We start from the raw sequence: 19,751 nt of genomic DNA on the forward strand, positions 1-19,751 counted from the left end.
AACATTACATTCACATACTACCAGCACAGAACTGGAAAAGGGAGTGGGACATTATGAGCCACAACAGGAGATTTCTTACAGGGGGAGGGGACAAATACTACCCGGACCTTTGTTTTCGGCACTTATTTGAGCATCTATCACGGCAAAAATAGAAACTGTTGTGTTTTTTTAGATAGAGGGCTTAAAATTTTGTCCTAAAATTCTCGGAACTGTAGATTTTGCCTGTCAAGATAGCTGTCTTTTGTCTTCGAAGTGGGGGTTTTCTGGTCTCCCCCTAAAGTTGTATAAATTTCTTTACTGTTTTCTTTACTATCACGAAATAATGCCCTAATCCTCTTTAGGACCACGGGAGTGTCTGGGAGTACAAAGGACACAAAATATCCGCAGGTCTCCGCAGTATATTTTGTCGCTCAAAATCGGTTCTAAATTTAGCACTGGCAACCTGACTTCCCGTTCCTAAAATTCCTCCGATTATCTATTCTATGTGGCTTAGCCAGAGAAAAGAGGTTAAGAATCTAACACGGTAGATATATCATCTTTTACTTAGCCTACGCAAGCATATATACTAATATTTTAAACAATATGATTTGTATAATGAGTGGATAGTCTATACAGTGATAAGAATTTCTTTTGTGTAGAGGAATTGGGAAGGCCAATTAGTTTCCAGATCCTTCCTAAGGTTTATGGCACCCGCAAACATTAGTCTTGACCCCCCGTAACCACTGCACATGATCTGCCAAATTACTAGCACTGTCAATTTATGAAAAAAAAAACTTCGTTCCGCACCCACCGGCACCAGAGGCACTTTGCCTTGGTTACCTTCTCTTCCCTTTAAGTCATCACAGGTGTTAGCTGCAATATTATGCATAGAAGTAGTTTAGTTTATTCAATTTTTCTATTTTGGAACTAAGTGTGTGTATTTGCTCGTAAAATTATGTGAAAGTCGACTATTGCATTAACCATTTCCCAAAAAGGCTTTTAGCATGTGCAAGTATAACATCATATGAGAGAAAAGAGCTAAAAAAAAAACCACGTATTGAATATTTTGAACGTTTTAATGTATTAAATTGCAGTTTTTTGGTGTGTTTTTTTTTGTAACACATGGTGTAAATTAATGTTCATGCGCTTTTTCAGACAAGTATCAATTACTAGCTTTTCATCATAGCTTTTTTGTTTCTTCTCTAAGTCAAAACTTTTCTACCTGATCTCTTCTATAGTTTATTCACTATAGAAAATCCTTAGTTTTCTGCTTATTACCCTTTCAACTTCTTCTTTTCCGTGAATATTGGTGAGTATAATTAGTTCCTTCACATCACGTAGCCCTGTGTCAATGTGTAGTAGTGGTATTTTGGTGGGTACATTCTTGTTAATTCTTGTGTTAATTCTGGATTAACATTGTTGAATTTAGCTAGTTTTTGAGTTCAACTTTCTATGGAGTTTTTAGGCTGTATTTGCAGACTGTGGTAGCTGAACTATATTTTTGGATTCCTCTCTGTACCTGTCTCTTTTTCCCTTTTCTCGACATTATTTTCTTTGATATTATGTCTTTCTGTATAATTTGCTTCTGGTGATTTTTTTAATCTAACCTAGCCACTGTTGACAAAACCTTTTGGGTGGTTTGTTAGAATTTTTATTTTTTATAAAAGTGCTGTTCTGTCTTATTTGACTAACCTTGAGTGTTCTTGGAAGCAGCAGACACATCCATGTTATTTTTCCTAAAAATGTCAATGAGCTCAAATCTCAAGGAAGAGATATCGCCTTTAACTTCACTTATATCATCTTCAGTAACTTCGGCATTTTCATTTTGTCTATGCATATTTGTGACGAATCTCCAGACTAATGATCTCATAACAGCAGCATAGCGAAAATCTCGTTCTCTGATTCTGCTGCTTCTTCTCTGAAACAAAAGGTAGTTAGAATCTTTTAGTGTTAAATGAAAAATAAATATATTTGTCAAAGGAAAACAACTTTTGAATAAATTTTAGAGGTTTTGCGAGTTTAGGGTGCTAGAAGTTGTTTGAAAATTAACGTTAACAAGAGTAAGTCACTAAGGCTAGGAATAAGTGAAGATGAAAGGGTGACGTTGGGTAACAAAAAGATTGATCAGGTGGGCAGCTTCACTTGCCTTGATAGTATTATTAGTAAAGACAGTGGGAGCAGTGAAGATGCTAAAAGTAGAGCTAGCCTGAGCTAAGGCTCAGGGTCTTTTTTCACAGTTAACAAAAGTTTGGAAGAATAGGAAGATAAGTCTGCAAACCAAGATTAGAATATTGGAAGATAAAGTGATGACAGTGATCAAATCTGGCTCTGAATCATGGGCGCTCCAAAAAGCAGACGAAAATTTACTAGATGTGTCCCAGAGAAAACGCCTAAGGATTGTTCACCCGGCTGACTGACTGAATTTCAAATAGTAGGTTGTACGAAAAATGTGGTTCAATCCCGCTTTCTAGGGTTATAATGAAAAAAAGGTTGAGATGGCTAGGCCACGTTCTGCGGATCAAAGATAACAGATTGCCGAAAATTGTCCTTTTTGGCCAACCGTCTGGGCTACACGGAAAGCAGGTCTTCCTCGTCTGTGTTGGGAGGATGTCAGAAATAAATATTTAAAAGAAATGGAAACTTCCTGGGAGAGTGTAAAGAGGGAGGCCTTGAATAGATTTAGCTAGGAGTAGCGTGCGTAGAATGACCACTCCAAATTCTTAAAATCCAATAAGTAACTTCTCACAACTAGCTAAATAATTCATTTTAATTTGAACAAAAAATCCTATATAATTTGAAACTGTAAAAGGATTGGAGATTATTAATTAGTCACATGTCTTCTTCATCTTTGATCTGGACCTGAGAATTAGAACAACTAGTTCCTTTGCAAGATTTGCATGCATTGTTGCATTTGATGCTATTTTGATGACAGCTGCACCGGTCACTTTTAAAGGATCTCTTACTACCACTCTTCCTGACTTTGAAAATTTCCGCTTTGGTGCTGCTGGACGATGCATGAAGACAAAGTACAGCATGCCGTTCTTAAGTCTTCATTCCTAATTTTCAGGATCAAGGGAAGGGCTCTAATGCAAATCCAATCTTGTACTTGAAGATAGGTTCGAAAACAGTGAACTTTTGCTGCTGCCGAAGTAGGAGGTAGATCTTGGGGATGGGCAAAAGCTATAGACGTTGCTACTTTCTGCTAAAAAAAACTCGGTGTCGATAAATGTCGAGATTATTAGTAGATTTTCCAAAACAAAATATATAAATACTGAAGCATTTTCCCTTGACTGTTCGCGGCCTCTCAGCTGCTTAAGCGCAAATCTTTTGCCAAGTACATGTAGAAAGAAAGTTGTGTCTTAGTGAAAAATTGTGTGAACAAGAAAGTTTGTAGGGTTCAGTCCCAACCTTCATAAGAGTGTCTTCGATGTCCCAAGCTGCACCTGAATTTGTTGTCTTAGGCTCACTGTGCAAGTAGACCGTGTGTTGCTCAGGCATAAAATGACAAAGTAACAACACCAACAAGTCGGTATCGTCACCGATAACTGCAGTATCCCAAGTGTTCAAACACTCAACCACCTTAAGAACAGTAAGCAAGTCAGCATCAGCTTTATTTGGACGATTATTGGGCCTTTGTCTCTTAAACTATCAGCAAGTCAATTGGTGAAATGGACTTTATTCTTTTTGCACGAAAGACATTCTTCTATTTAGGTGGTCAGCTTCATTTATGGGCTAAAGATTGGCAAAGCTTAGATATATTAGGATAGGAGCAAAGATTACATTTAAATGAAGATTCTTCATTAAAGTTTATAGAAATAGTTAGAAGACGCTGAAACTGCAAAGAAGCGTCTAATCGATGGATTTATCCCCCATCTTTTTTGTTTTGCCATCATAATGACTGCCGAATTCTTCCACTTAACGAGTACTCCTTCAGAGATTTCCATAGAATTCCGTCAAAAATCTTCCTGACTTTCCCTGCTTTTCGGCGGTCATGTTTTCTGCAGCAGTCATGCAAGCAGCAAGGCTTTGAAGCGAAAGTACATCATCCTCCAAAAGAGAAGACTGCTCGACAGAGTCAATAACTGTTGAGTATCTCTGCAGTCCATCTGGTGCCTTGAAATACCAGACTGTTTGTGTTTGTCACTTGGGTGATATGAAACAATCGTTAGTTTTTGCTTCAGAAGATTAAATTGAGCATAGGCTGAACGTCCCATTACCCACTGAAGTCACTGTACATCCATCACTGCTCCATCTCTAGTCAATCTGGTTGCCGTTCTTACACTTCTCATCAGTTCTTGTTTTGAACCAAATCTGTAATCTGGCCCAAAATCTATCCTATCTTCTCACAACGTTTAAGCCTTTTTGAAAGAATGGAAGAATACTGGACTCGTATGGGCCCAAGTCTGTTCATCTGCGGTCGATGCAGCTTCGCCAACTTTGTATAGTTGTTTTCACTAGCTGCTTCAAGGCAAGGGACCATGTTTGAATTTGTTAGTGTTACTAAAAAACAGTTTACTACCTAGTACTGTTAATACTATCATCCATCAACGGATGAGGGCGTTCTAGTCGCTCTCGTTGATGACAGTTCACTCAATACTACTGCTATAATTGAGCCTTAATTCTGCATAAAACGGGTTATTTTTTTCGAGAGGATAATACATTTGTTTAATTTTAACTGCGAGCTTCTTCCTCAAACCATTTTTCTTCTTACTTGTCTTCGAGTGTATAAGGGGAAAGCATTCCGGTAATTTCTTGCCACGTAAGCTTACCATGTATTGACGAATTATTTTTAGCATATCAATCGTAGACCGTGCTCTGTTCTTACGTTACGGAGCCTGTGTTACGGAATGGGAACATAAAACAGTCTTATTTAAGGGCAGAATGACATTATACCTTTGTTAAAACAGGTTTCACTCAAGTAAATTTTGGCCTTTTAAGGTAGTACATTTTTTCTTTCTCAAGAGATTTTCTGGCCTTTTTGTCTTGCAGTGCAGATAGGAGAGTATTTCGTGCTTTGACCCTATTCTGTCCTTTATGGTAACTGTGTCAAATATTACAATTTATGTGTTGTATTTTGTTATCCTGATAGAAAAGTAGCCACCCTATTTGGCATTGTTATGAAACTATTCAACACGATTTTTCTTATAGCTGTTCAAAGGAAAATTCAGGAAACAGTGACAATTGGTTCATGTTGCATTATTGGTTTATACAATTTGTAACAAGTTTTTAAAATTTACATCATTACCAATTCAAACTGTAAAAATGTACCTATTAAACTTAACTTTAAAATATTTTAGAAGAATCAACTGATACTCTTGAAAATCTTATTTTAAATTCGAAATAGAAACTTTAATTTGTACTCATGTAATCTCACTGTCGTGATATTAAAAAAAAGAAGAAATATTGTTAATGTTAGTGCAATACCCGGCTAGATTGTCGCCTCATTTTCTCTTTCTCACTCATACCAAGCAGCTTCATAATATATTTTGGTGTTGGCAGGAGGATAAACGGAGGAGGTAAAGTTCCACCTTCTTCAAAATATGAAAGCCAGAGTCTTGAACGTGCAAATTTCCATTCTTTGTCGGCATGCTCCTAAAAGAAACTTACATTAAAATCATCTAACATGAATGGAATACAAGCTTTAACACTGAAGAAAGTCATAAGAATCCGGTAAGAGGGGCCGCTGAGGGGAGAAGTTAGGGTTTTAGAGTTACTCTTTCTCTTGAATAAGATTTTTTTCAGAAACAAACAAAAAGAATAATCGGGCGAATAGCTAAAAAGAAAGTAATTGCAACAATTATTAGTTGCTTAATTTTAGCCTGCTTCTTAGTTTTAAATGAAATGGTAGTGCGGTCCAAAAACCCTTTATTTGGCTTAATATTGTTGTAACTCAGGTAAAATATTTGAGAATATTTTAAGCAAGGGGCATAAATAAAATAAAACGAAATACACAGATTGTCTGGAAAATAAATAAATTATGAAGAAATTGAAAAAACTCTTTGCTATAGCGATTATTACGAATCTCTTACGTTCTACGTAATCTCTTACGTGCTACGTATATGCCTACTACCATTAGCATTTCACATCCTGCTACAAAAAGAAATCGCGTTATCGGTATCAGAATGCTTAAACCCCAAAGGGCGAGATGTCCGAATCCATGAGGGAAAATAACTTCGGGTTCTCTTGTTTGGAGTATGAGTTCATGATAATACAGTAAATGATAAAGCTATAGTTAATCATGTACTAAAACATGTACAATGACACACACTAGATTCATTCCTAGCCTTTAAACGATGCACACTAATTATTTATGCTCTGTAACATAAGAGTATCATAAGAGTAACATATCAGTAACATAGAGTAACATATTTGTGACATAAGAGTAAGCAAAATTAAACATTAGCATATTTTGCTACAACTTTTATGGACTATTTTTCAAATTGTTTCTAGTTCATGAGGGAAGAAAATTTAGGCCTACGGTATCCTTGTTTTAGCCCTCTACCATAAGGTCGATTCTATTTATCGTTGGTATGGCAACTAGGATGCCTTTATCAAACCATTTAAGGTAGTAAACAATAAGTAGGGGCTAATCTTGTTAATGAAACTGAAACTCAACAAAACGGTAGTTTGAAAATTCTAGATACACTGCAAGAATCTTGAAAGAATCTACTACTGGTTGATCTAAGTTGTATAAAATTTGTATAAAATTTATAGTTACCAATAAAATTTGATTTTCATATAGAAAATATGTGTAATTTTAGAGAAGAGAGAAAAGAACTGAAACAGGGATATAATTATAATGAAATCGTGCTATGAAATTCAACATGTCTGAGACCCCACATTTCAGAGCACTTTCTACAAAAACCTTGAGTTCCACAGATTAAAGAATTAACCTTTCATTTTTTAATATATTTCTCAATTTTTTGGTGACTTAGTATATCCAGTCCCAAAAAAAAGTGACTAATATGAAAAACAATCTCTCAGCTTAGATTGACTGGGCTGAATCTTTTGCAACTTCATTAGGTCAAGGGCAGCCTTTTGGGGCTGAAACCATTATTTTATTGTATAAAATTATATAAACCGAAACTTGGTTGTAACGTAGATTCTCCAATTGCGCCAATGTTCGGTAGAACTTTGAAGTTTCATCCAATACAGTCCTCTCTTAATGTTTTAAAGCTACTGGTTTAATATGGCAGACCCTAGAAAAGATAAGCCACATCCATAACCAAAATTATCATTATAATGTGTCGTGGTATCTGCAACTAACCATGAAGGGCATTAAAATTTTGTATATCCGTTAGATAAAACTCCATCTCAATGTTCTATAGCCAATAATTTAATATGGTAGCCCCAAGAAAAGGTAAGTTACATGTGTAACCATACTTATTGTGATTAATGTGAATTTTTTCATTCTTGTGGACACCACATCCGTTCAGGGTTTCTCAGACATGCTAAGCGAACATTCACGTATGAGTATGCGTAGGGTTTTGATTTTTTTTGGGAAGGGGGGCTACAAAAGGGATAGTTTTACAAAAGAAAATGAAAAAACGCATTAAAATTTCGTTTATATTCATTTTTATCTCGTTGTTTACGAGTCGAACGAACATTCCTTGGGGGAGGTTCTCAAAACCCCTACCCCCCCTGAACCCTACCTTCCCTCTACCCCCCTTAAAATTCCGATTTTAAGTTTCAGCTCTATTGAAAAAGACAAGTTCTACTTACCACTCATTGCAATGAGTGTTTTCATTGTGTATAACGAAATTCGTCTTATATGCCTGCATTTAAAGGCCACTGAATATTGCAGGCTATATGTATAGTTTTCAATATTTTTCCCTCAAATTTTCTTCACAATCCAGCATAAACTAGCATAAAGTAGGAATTGTTAGAGTAAAATGTAAAAATATTTGTTTTACTGCTTTAAGCTATACTAAAGTTTATCAAGAATATAATGAAAATAAAAATAAAAGCTTTACAAAATCTTTTATCTAAAATATGCTTAAAGGCAACACAGAATAACTTCCTGCTACCCGGAATAACTAGAATTATTTCAAACAGAAATAAAAGGGCGGGTCAGCCAGGATAAAAAATTAAAGAACTATCCAAGAAGGATTTTCTATGTGATGTCAGCCCAGGCTTTCATTTTTAGTCTGACAATTTGGGTGAACAGACACAGTCTTTTCTTATTCTTTTAGTGCTTATAGACAAATAAAGTGTTAATTTATTTTTTGATTGTATCAGATTAACGACGCTTCTTGACTACTAAGGTCCCTGCGTCGGCCCTGCAGTGCATTGCTGCAGCATGATTCGATCTCTATGTCCCGTATTACCAAGCTAAGGTGAAACCCACTGCGCCACCACAGGACTATTTTTTCATGTTTTTATTGTGTACAGGGGTTTGAAATATTTGCTTTAAGTTTCTCAGACATGGTGAACTGTATAGTTTCGCTTTTTTTTCAAGATCTCTTCCTTCCTTTTGGGGTATTCCCATCTTTTCTAAACCTATGTAAGTTTTCCTATGATGGGCGAAATTTCATGCAGGACTTTAGACATAACAGATTTTAGATAGTTGAAAACAGCATACGAAGGAAAATCTTCTGATATATACATGTCTATCAAAATTTTATTTTAGAGTTTTGGTTTGTATTGACAAGGGTCGGTCGTTACCGAGCATAAACGGCCTAACAAATATTTTAGCCAAAATTTTGCTGTTTCCAAATTGTAGTAGAACCCTCTGCTCTCAGGGAAATGCAGCTAAATGAGCACATTCGTTCTTGAAACATTATGGTAAAAACGATTCAAGTTAAAAAATATTTTAGATTTTTCTTTGAATTTAAGGTGAACTTTAGATAAAAGAGATAAAATTCGATGGTTGTGCCAACCCTTCCTATACTATGGGCAAACACGGATCGTTTTAAGTAAAAAAAATTTCTTTACCACGCGAAAAAAAATAATTAGACGTCAAAGTTATCATTTTACTTACTGTGATGAGTGCATAAGAATTTGACATCATAGCAATGAGGAGGTTGAGAAGTACTACGACGTTGATCACAGAGTATGATCCAAACATAAGCAAGCCCCAGAATCGTGTATAGGATTTGATGCCACTGAGCTCAAAATTGTCAAGTCCTATCATACCAAAGCTTGCCCAGAACAGGGACTGCGATGTCTCAAATAGACTGAAATAATTAAGAATAAAGATGTGGTATTTGTTATTTATTCCTAAAAAGTTATATTTATACTAATAATGACCACACTTGCATGGTTTAGCAGTAACACTAAGGAAAAAATAAACTGTTGCTCTAATTGATGTCTCGAGAAAAATTATAGTAACAGGGGGGGGGATACTGATTTTGAACCCTCCCCCCTCCCAAAAGAAAAAATGTCCAGCTTGGAAAAAAGTAACCAAAATACATATAAAATTATTTTTAATGCATTTTGTAAGGTTTTCTTTCGAAGCCCCTTCCCCCTGAAAAATCACCCCCTCCCAGAAAAAACACTGGATATGCCCTTGGCCTTGAGTTAGAGAATAAGGTAGTATCATGGATTTTAGAACTATTTTGTCGTACATGGCAATAAATAGCCAAATTACCCTTTGAACAGGCTTGTTAACTGATATCAAGAAACACACAACAGTACTGTACCAAGAACGATGTGGCACTCATTTGAGGCTCAAAATTACGATGTGCAAATAATTTTCACAGTGTCGGTGTCAGAAAATACTTAGAATTAGTCCCAAATATCTCTATATAGACAAATTTCGAAAACTTTGATTACAGATGATCAAGAAAGTTTTGATTTCACTCCCCATCGCTGTCACAAACAGCCTCTAGCATAACAGGAAGACACGTTTGTCGGCCCTTTGGATAATGGCAAGCCGATTCCGTTATTCATGCCAACAAGCACACGTTTATTGTCTTATTCTATAAGCTGGAAACCTAATCAGGTTTCAACATGAGCTGCCTCACAAAGCCGTTAAAAGTAAGGACTCTGAAGCTAAGTTAAAATACATGAATAGCAAAGAAATTAAGACAAGATTGTATACTTATGAAACCGTCTCCATTTCATGCATGCCTCAGGATTTTTGCTCCAGTCTGCACCTCCATCAGGTAAGGAGAAACATTTCTTGTACTCAATGTCGCAGAAATACCATAAAAGTTGATTCAGACCTATAAGGAATAAAGTTTTTACGGAATACGGTTCCTTACGTTTCCGTAAAATTTCCAAACCACAAGAGCTTACAGTTCACTTTTATTTAGAAGAGCTTGGTAGGGGGATATTAAAGGAAGCTTATAACAAGTTTAAAGGTTTGATGGGTTCGGTTGTCCGACCAATCCTTTATTATTATCTGTATGTTCCTCAAAACACTTAACCAATCGAACAGAATAAGATAATTAGATTACTAAGAAAGAACTAGAGCTAGAGTCTAAAAAAACAGGCCCAAATTCTAAACAATAAACGGAGATCTTTGGTATGGCTATAAAATAACAGTTTGTTTGGGAATAATAATAAGTTCTGAAGTCAATGATAGTTTTTCCTTATGTTAATCCTGAGTCTGAAGGAATATTATTGTTATGAAGTTATTATGACGTGACTTCTCTCAGTTTCTGATACAGTAAGGCAAATTGATTATTGGGCCAGTTTTAATAATGGGTCCCGTGCCTTATTCCCTTAAGAGTGGTTTCATGAACCTAAACGGTAGCTATTAAGCGTGACTAAATTAAAGCTGTATAGCCTGCTGAGTCTTATAGAAGAAGAGTTAAGGTCATTATTTATTGGATCCAAGTGTAACAAGTTACAGGTAAAGGCATCAACAAGTCAGTAGTGAATAAATCAATAATTACTTAGTAAATAACAATCAAACTAATGTAGATCACACTTACGCTCAAAACAATCTTGGTATTCCAAATTTCCAGTTAAAAAAACAAGGCTCAAGAACACTGCTTATTTTAAAGTTATGCATATATCATCATTGGAATTCGGTGAATAACATCTTGTCTGAGTTTTTGGAGCTTTTGTAATTTTAAGTCAAGACTTTTTTTCTTAAATATCTGAGGAATTACTTTTATTTACCTTGGCCGAAAAATATTTATTTTAATATTGATTCAGAAAACATCACTTACCACAAGCAAATGCAAACAGGACCAGTGAGTAGATAAAGAAGAATTTGACGATATCAATGACCATTCTTCCTAGGCAGATTTGAAGCGGACCCAGGTAAGGGTTGATCAAAAAGAGGTGAACGAGTTTCAAGGCACTAAAAAAAATTCAAACATATATTATTGGGATTTCAAAGGAAATTTATTCAGAAAAAGGGCATAGATTACTTTATTTTAGATGTCTTTCGATAAAAATATTTCAGAATAAAGTAAACCAGAAACGGGGTATTTATTCCCTTGGGCAGTACATACGCTCTTGGTGTTTCTATATTATTAAATTAAAAAAACCTTTTCTACGAGATAAGTTTTTCAAAGCAAAGTAAACAGTTCCATTAAGACAAGAATGAGTAAAAATTAATTCAAATAATCTTCCAAGCGTAAAACTACCACAAATCACTATCAATAAATAAATGAAATTCAAAACGAAGAGAAAATACATTAATCATCTGAGTCAAACATAAAACGAGCAAAAACTAACATGAGGTGGGCTGATAATGCCTTCTCATTACCAGAACAAATTTGAGCTTTGCTGAAAAAAAAAAAAAAAAAAAAACAAATGACCATGGATCAGTTTAATCAACACATACTGACATCTGTTCCTAAAGGTTTTGACAATTTTGTATTTATGAAAGTAAGAAATGTGAAAAAATTTCAATTGTATTTTTTTTTTTTCAGTAAAGCGCAAAATTATGTTCTGGTCTATAGAAGGCATTATCAACCCACTTCATGTTAATTTTTGTTCATTTTGGGTTTGACTCGGCTATTTATTGTAGTTTCCGTTCACCCTATATGCTCACCCTTTGAATATAAATCTTATATGCCTCCAGGGCATAACTTACAACCCTTGCCCTGAGAGCTCCTCAAAGACTTAATTTCCAGACCATTCAACTACATTGAACAAACTGGCCATCTCTAAATTAAGATTGGATGTGTCTGAGGAAATGGTGGGTGTGGAAGGGGGGTTAGTTTCCATCCAATCAATTTCTCCTTTCAATTTCTAATGAAATGAGCTCTTTTTATGTCTCTACGACAAAACTGCCATCTCAAAATTTATGTCAGATGAATTTCAGGAAAATACGAGGTGTGTAGAGGGGTATACACCCTCTGATTACCCTGAATCTTAAAACGGGCACTTGAACTTCTGATAACTAATCACCCTTTCTTTATATATCTTTTTCTCCCAGGGCATAATTTCCAACCCCTGCCCTGAAGGCTCTGGGCCATTTGTCATCCTCAAAGACATAATTTCTGGACCTTTCATTTATATTGAACAAAATGTCTATTTCAAAAATATTGATCGGATGTCTCTGGGAAAATTGTGGGCGTGCAAGAGGGTTAGCTGCCCTCCAATCCCTTTCGACTGCCAAAAAGGGCACTGGTCCTTTCAATTTCCAGTCGAATTCTACTATTAAAAAGAGTATTATTCCTTTTATTTTCAGATCGAGTGAGCCCTTTTTGAAGTTTCTGCGAAAACTCCATTGATACGAAGAGCCCTGGTCTAAAAAAATTTTTAAATAAATAATTCATTGTGACCACATCGGTCTTTACTTCGACAGCGCTGATATAAAATTACTTTCCACTCTCGTTTAAGAATATGGTTTCTGAGTAAGAAATAGTCTATATATATAAAAATAAGTTGTCTTTGGATGTGTGGGTCTGTCTGTCGGGTGACGTCATGTTTGTGTGTTGACTGACGTCATGAAGTTAGTTGTCGTCGTTTTTGTTATGACGGTGACGTCATTAAAGGTATTTAAGACATGCGTTCACGGAGAAATCTATTAATGTTTAACTGTAAAATGACTGATGAACTTACAATGGCAACAGCCGAGGAAAATGCTCAAAGAGTCTATGCCAAAAAACTTGCTGCTTATAGAGAAAGTAAGAAAAGAAAGCGTCCCGAGGAATCACAAGAACAGCGAGAAAACAGGCTTGAGGCTGATAGAGAAAGAAAGAACAGAAAGCGTGCCGAGGAACTACCAGAGCAACGCGAAACCAGACTTGCTGCTAAAAGAGAAAGTGAAAAAAGAAGGCGTGCCGAGGAACTACCAGAGCAACATGAAACCAGACTTGCTGCTAAAAGAGAAAGTGAAAAAAGAAGGCATGCCGAGGAACTACCAGAGCAACATGAAACCAGACTTGCTGCTAAACGAGAAAGTGAAAAAAGAAGGCGTGCCGAGGAATCACAAGAACAGCAAGAAATCAGGCTTGCTGCTGATAGAGAAAGTAAGAAAAGAAAGCGTGCCGAGGAATCAGAGCAACCTGAAAGTTTTCGCCTGGCATTCAGGTACAGCCCAGTCGATGATTATAGCTTCAGTAGATGTGTTCAAATCGGGACTATGTCTAAAATTTGTCCCTATTGCAAGGCCTTGAAATTCAATGGTGAAACAATGGGAATGTGTTGCGCCTCAGAAAAAGTTAAACTTCCTCTATTGGCTGCACCACCAGAGCCATTGAAGACTTTTCTTACTGGAACTACGTCAGAATCTAAGCGTTTTTTATCACCAATCAGAAAATATAACTCATTTTTCCAAATGACATCGTTTGGCGCCCAAATCGAAAATCCAGATCAATTTATGTCTACTTTCAAAGTAAAAGTGCAAATTTATCATAGAGCAGGGTCCCTTCTACCATTCTCAGGCGAGAATCATAAATTTTTACAATTGTACTTCATCAGTGATAGAAATTCTGAATTGAATGCCAGTTTGCGAAATTTCTCCCAACGTTGAAAGGACTATCGTTTCCCAATTGCAACATCTTTTCCACGAAAATAATAATTTAGTGCGTCTGTTCAAAACAGCCATCGATTTGATACCTACTGATACGCATAAAATTGTTATTTCCGCTGAAAAAACGCCTCCTGGCCAACATGTGCGTAGATACAATGCTCCAACTATCGACGAAGTGGCAATCGTTATGGTCGGTGATCAGTTTTTACCTCGAGATATTATTCTTCATAACCGAAACGCTCAGTTGTTAAGAATTGCTGAAACTCATCGATGCTACGATGCCCTACAATATCCTATCATTTTTTGGGATGGAGCCGACGGCTATCACTTTAATATTAAATTGATGAATCCAGCCACTAACAAAGAAATGAATAAGAAATGCAGTGCAATGCATTATTATTCCTATAGACTAATGATTCGGCAGGATGAAGAAAATTATATTTTAAAATGCCGTCAATTGTTTCACCAATACGTCGTTGATATGTATGCTAAAATTGAATCAGAACGTTTGCTATATATCCGCCTGAATCAGACCAAGCTCCGCTCTGAACAATACATTCATTTGCGAGATGCAGTTATAAATGACGGTAATACCAAAAACGTTGGAAGATTAACAATTTTACCTTCGTCATATGCTGGCAGTCCCCGTCATATGCATTAATATGCTCAAGATGCTATTGCGTATGTTCGTCTCTATGGTCGTCCAGATTTATTTATTACATTTACATGTAATCAATCTTGGGACGAGATACAGCAGCTTTTACTTCAAGGACAATCGGCGGTTCATAGACATGACATTACGGCCCGTGTCTTCCGGCAATAGTTGAAATCACTGATAAACTACATAGTAAAACTTGAAGTGTTTGGGTCAGTGCGATGCTGGATGTACTCAGTGGAATAGCAAAAATGAGGTTTGCCACAGTTTTTGGCTTGCAGCCCGAAATCAAAGATATCAACGAAATCGTACAATATCAGGCTGGAAGATACATAAGCAGTAATGAAGCTGTTTGGCGAATTCTTTCATTTCCGATACATGAACGTAGTCCAGCTGTTGTTCACTTAGCGGTACATTTACAGAATGGTCAACGTGTTTATTTCTCGGAAACCAACGTGCATCAAAGAGCCCTGAATCCACCGGATACAAAGTTAACCGCTTTCTTTTCGCTTTGCAAAAATGATTTTTTTGCAAAAAAACTGCTGTATACTGAAGTGCCTTCGTATTACACGTGGAATACTAAAAATAAAGTATTTGAACGTCGAAAACAGGGTCAGTCGACGGCCAACCTACCATCTTCAAAGATACCACGATAGGAAGACTCTACACCGTTCACCCCAATCAACATGAATGCTTATTTCCTACGCCTGCTTTTGGTGAATGTACCCGGTCCGACATCCTTTGAGTATTTGAGAACTGTAAACGGTACTATACATGACACTTACCGTAGTGCATGCCAAGCTCTGAATTTATTGGAGAATGACCAACACTGGGATAACTGCATCAATGACGCGTGCGAAACGTCAACTCCAAGTCAAATTCGTGCATTGTTTGGCATCATTTTAACAACTTGCTCTCCATCAGCTCCTACAGAGTTATGGGAAAAATATAAGTCAAAAATGTCCGAAGATATACTCCATCGAAAACAGTTAGAGACGTCAGATATGACTTTTGATTTTACATCAGAAATTTATAAATACACTTTAGTTATTATAGAAGATTTGTGCGTATGTATGGCAAACAAACCTCTTCAGGATCGCTGCTGTTTCGACATGTGTAGAATTGAATCGTGAACAAAGTTACAGTACGAGTGATCTATTGTCGTATGTACAAAATAACATTTCGAAGTTAACGTCGGAACAAAAAGACATTTATGATACGATAATGCATTGTGTCGATAAAAACGTTGGAGAAATTTTCTTTTTGGATGCGCCAGGAGGTACTGGTAAAACGTTTATGATAAAACTGATTCTGGCATCAATTCGATCAAAAAATGATATAGCGTTGGCAATTGCGTCGTCCGGAATATCCGCAACATTGCTGCCTGGTGGAAGAACTGCTCATTCCGCTTTGAAATTGCCTCTGAATTTGCATTCTACAGAAACTCCCACGTGCAATATTTCCAAATCACCTGGGATGGGTAAAGTATTGCAGCAATGCAAACTTATTATTTGGGATGAGTGCACAATGGCACACAAAAAATCGCTCGAGGCTCTGGATCAATGCTTGAAAGATTTGCGAGGGAAGTCGAAACCCTTTGGCAGCACATTAATATTGCTTGCGGGAGATTTCAGGCAAACATTACCTATAATACCTAGATCAACCCCTGCAGACGAAATGAATACTTGCCTGAAAAATTCTAATTTATGGGCACACGTAAAAACATTAAAATTAACTACAAATATGCGTGTCCGATTGCAAAACGATGACTCTGGTCAAACATTTTCAGATCAATTGCTGGCAATTGGAAACGGAAAGCTCCCAGTAGACTTTCAGGACGTATACAACTACCTGCTGATTTCTGTAATTTAGTGACGTCCAAAAATGAATTGATTGAAAAAGTATTTCCGAATATTCTAAACAATTATAAAAATAATAAATGGCTAAGTGAAAGAGCGATTCTTGCACCCAAAAATATAGACGTCCACGAAATCAACAATATTGTTTTGACCAAGATTCGAGACCAGGCAGTCCTTTACAAGTCAGTCGACACAGTTTTGGAACCAAATGAGGCGGTTAATTATCCATCTGAATTTTTATATTCCGTGGATCTTTCAGGGTATCCACCACACGTGCTACAACTAAAAATAGGCGTACCAATAATACATTTAAGAAATATCAACCCACCAAAGCTTTGCAATGGCACGCGACTTGCCGTAAAAAAAAAACAATGGAAAACCTAATCGAGGCCACAATCTCGACAGCGCCTTTTCAGGGTGAGGCTGTTCTTATTCCTTGCATTCCCATGATTCCAACGGATCTGCCTTTTCAATTTAAAAGATTGCAATTCCCAATTCGATTAGTATTTGCAATCACCATTAACAAAGCTCAAGGTCAATCATTAGAAAAATGTGGTATAGATCTTAATACTGATTGTTTTTCCCACGGACAATTGTACGTTGCATGTTCGAGGGTCGGTAAACCTAACAATCTATTTATATGCAGCGACAATTGGACAGCGAAGAATGTTGTATATTCGCAAGTTTTACGCAGTTAATTTGTATTGTATCTATCTATCTATCTATCTTTATTTTTTAGGATTGCCCCTTGCTTTCCTATAAACATATCCAAATATTCTACTTGTGACCACTTTACCTCGTATAAAATAAATTCCTGCCAAAATCACGTTCTCATCTGTTTAAGTTTCATTCGACTTATTATTGTAGAGACATCCAAATTGTATATGCTTTGAAAAGGTTTGCAGAATAATCTTAAAATAGCGTGGAAGATACAACCTCTCTAAAAGCTCTTCCAGCAAATTTTCGCACTAAATGAATTTAAGTTAAGATAAATATGGCAAAAATTAATTCAGTGTAAAAAAAGACCTTGATTTCCTATCTAAAGATCAAACATGGTGTGTGCCTTACCCTCAGCTTCAAAAAAAATGTTTAAATCAGAATGGCAAATTTGATAAGATTCATCAAATAAGGTTATTTCGGACATAAGCGTCAAGGAACTATGATAAAACGGTATTTCCGAAAGATCCCTATTGTTTAGCCATAAAAAACGTATACACACCTAAAGACATTGGACATTGCAAATAGGCCATCTGCAACTAGCTGGGGATCAAAGTCATCCCATTCTTCTCTGGGAATGTAAGCAGAAGAGGGGTTGATCTTTATTTCTTCTTGCTGTTGATAATATGCAATAGTCCTTAATGTTATGACTAAAATATAGCCAAGGTTTCGAGACATGTCTATGAAGTTCCACATGTTTCGTATGTAGCGACTAAAGCCAGACCGGTAAAGCTCCCGTGTATCCTCAACAAGAAATCCTAAAAAAAAAATTAAAAAAAAGGCACGCATTTCTGAAAACACTAGTATAACTTTGTATTTGATTAAAAGTGTTCAAAAACGACGATAATAAGCAAATTAACAATTTATATTTAAAAAAGAAGTAGCAAAATTTGTTGCCTTAGAGACATCTGCAATTTTTTTCAATGGAGACATACTTTATCCACAGAAAATCAGCGAAAGAAAGCATGAAGCCCAGTAACATGGGCTTGCGTTGCCACTCCAATGGCGTTGATTCATGGAAATTAGGGAAGACTGCATTTTCTGTATCTTAAGGGGGGCCAATAGACTGTGTTATTTTTTAATTCTTCAATTGAAGTACGGATAAAGGCTATTTTCAACTAAAACATCGAAAACAAAGAAAAAGCAATGAGTAGGCTTTCACGATCACTTGTGACATTTCTGCATAAAGTAATCTGCAAATAAAGCACTAGATATCATTAAGAAGTGAAATAGGTCATTTGTGAAATAAGTGTCATCAAAACCAATGGGTTTCAAACGCGGCATTATGACCTGAATCAGTGACAATATAAAGATAATGGCAACTAAAGTGGCAGTTGTGGTGCCCTCCAGAGGTTCAGTTTCTATCAACTAAATAGCTTTTTTCAAGCAGTATGAAGATAATTGATTTCCTATTAATTTAATACAATCGCAAAGAATATTCTATAGAAATAAGAATTATTTGTATGCATATTGCAAAATGCGTATGCATATTGCAATATGGTTATGAAAAAATCTATTGCAGGGGCATGCCTCCACCCCCCCCCCCCAATTGCGGAAACTATAAACTACCATAAAAAAACACTTAATATAATTCTCTGACTTTACATTTGTTCAATAAAAAATATTTATTTGCAAACTCTTTTAAACACTTATCTAAGCCATTGTGTATAAATGAAGTAAAATATCTGAAAAAAAATGCTAAGAGTTCTGTCTCCCTTTGAATGTGGATAGCAATGTATTAGTAGTATAGCTGTATGCAATACAGAATACAATCTTATTTGGACACTAAAGCCTGCCTATACTAGATTAAAGAACTGACCTACTTACATAACCAGCCGCTCAAACATGTATTCAACGCTTTTTGGTGAATCACCTACATATTTCTGTCAAAATATGATTAGCAAATATGTCATCTTCACTGAATAAAAGGAGTGACCAGTTATTATATTATTAATATTCAACTCATGATAATTATATGAAAAATTTGTTTGGTCTTTTTTGAAAATATTGCTTAGTGTTGGGGATATACATAAAGCCGAAATTAATAAAGTCACATACATTTTAAGCGATGATATGGACACCGTACATCCTCCAAAGGGCCTAAACTTTCAACCCCCTTTTTGGAATTAGAATTTTTCGACCCCAGTGGTACTCTATGGCTGGTCGTCGACATACCTAGTTTAATGTATGTATTAAATAAGCATTTTTTGTACATTGGAATGATAAACACTTGCATAATATTTAAAAAAAGTAAACATGATGAAATATTCCAAGAAATTATGTGCACTTGATAAAGATATAGTTGCGTTAAATGCTGACAAAGAAAAACATTTGAAGTATGAGACAAACAGTAGTAAAGATCTTATTGGAAGTGTATTCCATAACTTATTGCGTTGTTATGATAATGATAGATTAAATTCCTCTTGAGCATCGACAAGATTCAACGCTTATTATGGTGGATATGCGAGAGTACCATTTTCAAAGAAGTTAGTGCTCAAAGATAATGCAAGCCTGAAAGTAATAGTTGACGATAAAGGTCAACTTCTTGCTAATGGTTCTGGTAATACGTTACCCATCGACAGATCCTATCGCCATATTTCTAGTATTAGCAATAAAATGAAAGCAAAAATAAAACGAAATGCCCATTGCTGTACTGATG

At 36.0% G+C, this 19,751-nt stretch overlaps 1 protein-coding gene across 1 annotated transcript in view; it reads right to left on the reverse strand.

The window, feature by feature from the left end:
- The window catches only part of LOC136025209 (transient-receptor-potential-like protein), a 92,153-nt gene that overhangs the window by 26,375 nt on the left and 46,027 nt on the right, over positions 1–19,751 (reverse strand). The window contains exons 9-14 of the mRNA XM_065701016.1: positions 17,595–17,850; positions 11,100–11,233; positions 10,022–10,145; positions 8,960–9,155; positions 5,404–5,571; positions 1,672–1,897 (exon numbers count right to left, since the gene is read on the reverse strand). Of these exons, the coding sequence (XP_065557088.1) occupies positions 1,672–1,897; positions 5,404–5,571; positions 8,960–9,155; positions 10,022–10,145; positions 11,100–11,233; positions 17,595–17,850 (1,104 nt within the window). The remainder of the gene's footprint in view (positions 1–1,671; positions 1,898–5,403; positions 5,572–8,959; positions 9,156–10,021; positions 10,146–11,099; positions 11,234–17,594; positions 17,851–19,751) is intronic.

This window comes from Artemia franciscana, chromosome 3 (assembly GCF_032884065.1).
Source record: "Artemia franciscana chromosome 3, ASM3288406v1, whole genome shotgun sequence".
Lineage (NCBI taxonomy): Eukaryota > Metazoa > Arthropoda > Branchiopoda > Anostraca > Artemiidae > Artemia > Artemia franciscana.